Below are 6,533 nucleotides of genomic sequence, written 5' to 3'. Positions count from 1 at the left end.
TGTTAAGCCTTGGTACCTTGCACGCTTTATTGCGCTAGCGTCATTTATAAAACGCTATGACGACAGAGCTCACCGGTAAACATTTCCAAAATCCGCTGTCTTTTTTGGTGAGCTCTGCTGAACGCAGCCCAGACCAGTGAAAGGTCTGATCGTAATCGGATAATAGCTTCGTGTTTTCATGCTTTTTATGGTACGCATTTACTTTCAGTGTGTGTAGCCACAAATAAGCTTTGGTGTTTGTAACGTTAACAGTCATGTTGACAAACTAAGAAAATTGTTGAGGTGAAACGAGAGGATAGTGTTTACATGGCAACCCTGTTGTGAATATGGCTTTGAACATAGAGGGCATACAGTTGAGGAGTAGAAAATCAGGCCTTTACAAACACGTAAAGGTAATATCCCTCCAAAGTTTTATCTCTTCATTTCCTGTTTTTCCCCCCATCGGATGATTTTAATGTGTACAAGTATATCATTATTGGATGTAAAATGTCGTCTGATTTACAGTATATTTGCTATGCTTTGTATACTGCTTTAATATTTCATAAATTTTAACTTAAGAAACATTTCCATATCTGGGCAAATAAGTTTGTAAGTAGTCGTCTTGACTCGGAGAGGTAATATTTTGGTTTTCCCAACTTGTTTTATTTAAAGGATAAAACTGTTTTCTTTCATGAATATCATCTTTAAAAAAGGTTTAACAAGTACATTTTTCAATAATTTTTTACTGTTTGTATTTACTTTAATATTAAAACATTAATGAAAAATAAACGAAAGACCTTATTTAAGAAACCCGCAGTATTATAATTTTTCATGTTTAATTTCAAACGGTGTTTTAATAGTGTTATTTTACACCGAATTTACACTTTAAATTGGCCTCTAAAAACTCAAGGTAATAAAACACTCTTTTGGGTGTTTTTACGGTGTTTGCACCGTTTTAACACCTTTTTAACACTTCCATTTCTTAGAGTGCACTTACAGGTTTAAAAATACTTTTTAAGATAGCATGCAATAACTCTAACAGCGTGTCAAGTTTCAAGGGCCATCAAATCAGACACGCGATCTTGTATAGACAATTATGTGATAGAAAATTACGGAACGACCCTATCAGGAGTATTTCTTTATTCAACTCAACTTTCGAAATTAAAGTACGCTAAACTAAAGTGTAATAAAAGTCTCTTATAATTCAATTCCAGGTTTTGGGGTGAAATGGAGTGTAGGCAGACATAGGTACTTAGAGGTCATTTCCATTATGTTTACGTGGATACTGCAGGTAGAATAGTGAAAAATTAGTGTACAATATATGATTAAATACTTACGTTGATAAATTATGTAACTGAAATTTGCAATGAGAGAATGTTCAAAGCCAGGTTCATAAGATATTTTGCTGAAAACATCCGTCAAATTCATTGTGCATTATATTATCGAGGTCCATAAATTGTTTAATGGCGTTGAGCCAGGATCTGACAAGAATATTTAATAAGAAAAACTGGTGCAAGTTTTATCGACGTACGAAAAGGCCGGGGATTGTTTTCTTCTGCATCGACAAGTTAACGATAATTTCGCAAAAGAACACCAGCAATGACAAAGAAAGTCCCCATGCAATGATCCAAAAAACGTTGGCGAGAAATTCAACGGAGAGCGGTCCAAACTCCTGAAGAGAAGACTTTCCTAAAAGCAGTATTTTTCTAAATCTCAAAGCATCACGTCTTTTCCTCGGTTCGGATTGTCTCGTCTCGTCAAACAGTAAAATTCTGAAATAATATGAAAATGGTTCATGCACCCTTGATTGTTTTACTAATTGAGATATTCAATGTTTCCCGAAATAAAGTTTGAGCAGGGATAGATTTAATTTTCGAAGTAGGAATGGAGAACGGTTAGTAATTACTTCATTGAGACTTATAGCCCAGTATGGAGCCCCTCCCTCCAACACGAAACGAAAAGATTAAATTGTCTTATTGGCTGCTCACTTAAACTACGTTTTGATGACGTTGCTGACGGGGACGGCAAAAAATACTTAATTAATTCCTTTTTACCTCTGTCACTATGACCCGCCTCTTCTTTCATTCCCCCCGTCCCGCGGAAGGGGGTCCGGGACTTTGACGCGCACCCAAATTACTCTGTTCTCCATTCCTACTTCTAAAATTAAATCTATCCCTGGTTTGAGCTACTTTGTTAATTTTTTTATAAATAAAATTAACAATAGAACGGAACAATAGGAACGAGGGCACTGCAAAATAGGAATTGACTTTTCTGGATATTTAAGCCCTTATTTCGCATAATATGATGGAAACGTTTGATATTTGAAATAGAGAATAATTGTGATAAGATGATACTAGAATTTCTGTCGCATTTGTAAACTCTTTTTAGACTTGAGATAAGAACCGATTAAAAATTGTTGTTTTTGATTCAAATTTCAAACGATCGCGTACATATATATGTTCCGCTCGTTATTTAAGCAGGAAATTGTTAAGCTTATCCAGGACTACACCGCAACCATTATCTTCAAAAAGTATGCACCACCTCCTTTGAGGAATTTTTCGAGTAAATTTAACTGTATTTTTAACTCACAAGTAGTTCAGTCGTTCATGAACAATCAAAGGAAGTCGTTTGTTGAATAGGGCATAACCGATTGTTGGTAAAACATTCTCTTTTCCAATGTAAACTTTTCTGTTCAATTTTTCTATTTCATCTATATGGTCCAAGAGAAAATCAAACATAATGTAGTCGCCTATGATCAATGCTCCAACTCCACTGGCGAAAAGTCCTACTTGCTATTTTAAATCTTTTAGGAAAATTCCGTTTTTCTCCATTCTTTTTGCAAGGCGAGAAAACTTCGCAGTTGTTTTATTCTTGACAACATGAATGAGAAACAAATAGGCCTTTAAGACTTCCTATTTAAGGTGTTAAGTGTGTGATTTTTGCTATTTATCGACGTTAAGTGGTTCTGCATTGATGTTAAAAGTGAAATAATGAAATATTCTAATGTTATAGAAAAGGTTTCACATATTAGCCGTTGCACCCGTTGAAGTGCTAAAACGAACATTTTATCACTACTTAAAATCCTCATTACTCGTCCGATTAGGGAACTTTCAGTTAAAAGAGGTTTTTCTTCAACAACTTAATAAATATAATAAATATTATTTTCATAAATTGTTATTTTAATTATTTGTAGTTAAATCTTTTTAAGAAACTTTAGTCCTAACATCATTTGAAACTTTGCTATTTTGGATGTTCGACATCTAGCGTATACTTTTTTGCGATTGTTTGAAAATTGGTGTATATAAAGCGGCTTATTCCGAAAATCTGATAGGAAAAAGCATATTCTTGTGAACCCTTGGAGGAAGCCTCGCCATGCGAGGCTAGCCGATCGCCGCGTATATCTTATCCCCAACGATTATAATGGAGTAGAAACGAATGTTACAGGTTCGTTTCTATGTGGTATAGTCAAAAACCAGAAGATGCTGTTGTATGAAGCCGCTAAGTACAGATTGGTGCCAATAAGGATAGATGGTGGTGTCTCTGTGGAATGGACGACTAACTAAGCTGTCTGTCGATAAGACATGATTTAGTGCGATATAAATCGACCAAATGTCTGTGAACCGTGAACTCTGTCCAGATCTTGGGAACAATTTGCTCTGATTTGCTAACTGCGAACACGGTTCCCGCCAGACAGACACGGACGTTTTCGTCCGGTGTAAAGCGTGACGTCACGGTTATTGTGTTAGCGATACCGTAAGCATGCCCATAGCCATGCCCATTACAAAAAAAATTATATAGCAAAAATAAATATTTATTACTCTAATTGCCACGCCAACCGCATAGTGTTGTTGTATTATGGGTCTTAGTCGAGGATTTTGTAGAAGGTCGTCGATATTATCCACGAATACCGATTTGTCAATTGTCATTTCGCTCTTGAGTGCGGAGGAATACAATTTTAAGAAAGCAAAAGAGAAGAATAACCAGGAACATCTTAAAACGACTGAGCGCTTGTCGAAGTTCGTTGGAACTGTAAAGATTTGAACTTGGTTAAAATTCAACATTCTGACTTAACTCGAGGAGCTGTGTCAACCGGCAATTAGAGGGTGGAATGTTCAATGCAGTACTTAACAGTTTTCGAAGAAACAACAGGTGAGTTCCCACAGATTTTCGTAAAAGGCTGTCAACTGAGAACAGACCATTGTTTTGAGGTTTTCTTCAAGATGTGATACGAAAGCCACTGCCACGATTAACAGGATCGTAATTAGCCAAGTAGTTGAATCGAAGCCTTCTATCAATAAACGTTCATCATCGTGGTTGTTGAGGGCGTTGACGGTCGTAATTATATAATGTTCTTCATACTGAGCGGGAGATGGTAGGTGAACGATCTGAGTAACATTTGGATATGTCAGGTAATATGTCGAAGAGGCATCCGCAATCTATAAAATAAATCGCAAATCATAAGGTAGGAAGCCAATAGTTTTGTCGGTACAGATAGGTGGTAGCAGACGAAAATGCAGTTGATGATTTATGTTGCTAATATTATTACCACAATAGTCCTTGAATTTTTGACATGCCGAATAGTAATTTTGATTCATAGTCACTTCAGTATGATCCTATTTCCGGAATCGAGTCTTAAAATCTCGGTTATATATCAAAGAACTAAGTAAATGTTTTTCTTTGATTTACTTTAAATTTCTATTTAAAACTATACATTCAATTAACCTCTTCTACTCGTGTCATGATGATTTAAAAACAATGGGAGTATGTTTTGTGTTAGAATTATATGAAACTCAGGCTTAATAAAAGTGATTTAGGGTATTTTCCATTCCCGAGACCAAAAACTGATCTTAAACGACGCTCAAGAAGGATTTGTGCTTGCGGACGTTTTTATAATCGGATTACAATAGAAAAAAATTAAGAAAACAAATTATTATATCTGTTCGAATAATTTAGGGAGGGGGGTAATTACTGATGTTGGCACGAGACATTTCCAAATTTATTTGAATTTGCAGACAATGTTTACAATCCGAAAAATTTAATAAAAATATCCTGCTCTAGAGCGTCAGCTTTCGCCACCATCTTGGAAAGTTGCTGCCAGAAATGCCAGCAATTGCGTTCACAGGCTTCTTAAAAATTATGAAAATTGGTTCATACTGTAAATGGAACCACTTAAACATCAAACTAAAATATTAAAGCTCTGCGTGGAATTTACAGTAATGAAAATAGCATCCCATGTATGTACACGAACATTTTTTTGTTTGTGGAATCTTCGACTAAATAAAGCTTTACCAGGATATCTCTTTCCAATCAATACCCCATAGTAAATAATTTCTTCTCAAACTTTAATAACCTTAAAATTAACGTTACCAACTGTTAAAAAAATAATAATAATATTTTATATATATATTTTTGGAGCTGTAAGGCTATCCCAGCCCTAGCTCGTCACTTCGAAGGAACAAAAAAAAACTACTGGACTTAATGATTATCATTAAAGTATTGTTTTTTGTTACTAATGGGTGCAGTTTTAAACTTATTTCAACTCGGCCTTTAATCCGAATTTCTTAGTTATGTGGTTTTTCAATCGGAAACATTTACAGTGCAAAATTAGGTCTCCCTTATATTTACGATAAATCCCCCCCCCCCCAGATTAATTGGATTATCCCTAAAGAACATGACGGTTACTATTTAAGTACGAAAAATAATCTTTACGCAGCCGAAAAATTCACTCGAGGTTGCCGAGACTTCCTTTTAGGGCAACTATCTCGGTAAAGAGATCACTCAAGATAGGAGGTAGACAACAATGATGTTATCCCACTTTCCGCAAACGGAAAACTAGACAATCGACTGGTCTTATCCCACTACTGTTGCGGATGTGATTCCGTCAAATATACGTACGGCATGGCGACCAATTATCTAGGAGAATGGGTTGGTGCGCACGGACCTTAGCCAGTTGATACTAAGTTCTGATAATATATATGTTTTGATATCGAAGTGAAACCTTCGAAAGAGTTCTTTGACATGGGCCGAGTGAAAAAACTGGGATATTCCAGTTTTTTATATTTAAGCGAAATATTATTTTTAAAACCTTACGAATTTAATTATATCGAATGGCAATGTTTGTCACATTGATGTGCGATTAAAAGTGGCATTTTTGTATATTTCAATCTCCGAGTTATGGTAGCTGATTTCCATGCCACCTTCTCATGTACCATCAAAATTTGACATTTTACACTATTTATACATGCTACAGCAATATTGGAATAGAAAAATATTACCCCGAATTCTATGGCGTATCTTATAATCATGTTGTCAAATTCATCTTTTTTTACTCCATGGTCTTCACAGACAATCGATTTCACCTCGCTAAAATTTAACAGTTCTAGGCTGAAAACATAATAAACAGGAAATGAACTATTAGTATAAGTATCATAACAACAGTAAGTGTGACACTCAATGAAATACCTTAATTGAGGTAATTTTGCGAAAAACAAAATCGAAAATCCTTCTCTATGCTTAAAACTCGACAGTAAAACCTTAGATATTTCGCGATATTT

General features: G+C 35.3%; 1 protein-coding gene across 1 annotated transcript; it reads right to left on the bottom strand.

The window, feature by feature from the left end:
• Positions 1–1,373: 1,373 nt before the first annotated feature.
• LOC149618992 (uncharacterized) lies at positions 1,374–2,723 on the bottom strand. Its single transcript, XM_089855456.1, has 2 exons — positions 2,569–2,723; positions 1,374–1,751 (listed from the first exon to the last, which is right to left on the bottom strand). Exons 1-2 carry the CDS (start codon positions 2,715–2,717, stop codon positions 1,499–1,501), a joined length of 402 nt encoding a protein of 133 aa, XP_089711582.1. The 5' UTR covers positions 2,718–2,723; the 3' UTR covers positions 1,374–1,498.
• Positions 2,724–6,533: the final 3,810 nt, after the last annotated feature.

This window comes from Phalangium opilio, unplaced genomic scaffold (genome assembly GCF_054372755.1).
Source record: "Phalangium opilio isolate 3A_F unplaced genomic scaffold, DU_Popi_V2 ptg000209l_1, whole genome shotgun sequence".
Lineage (NCBI taxonomy): Eukaryota > Metazoa > Arthropoda > Arachnida > Opiliones > Phalangiidae > Phalangium > Phalangium opilio.
Note: the sequence above shows the minus strand (reverse complement) of the source record. Positions and strands in the feature narration are given on the sequence as shown.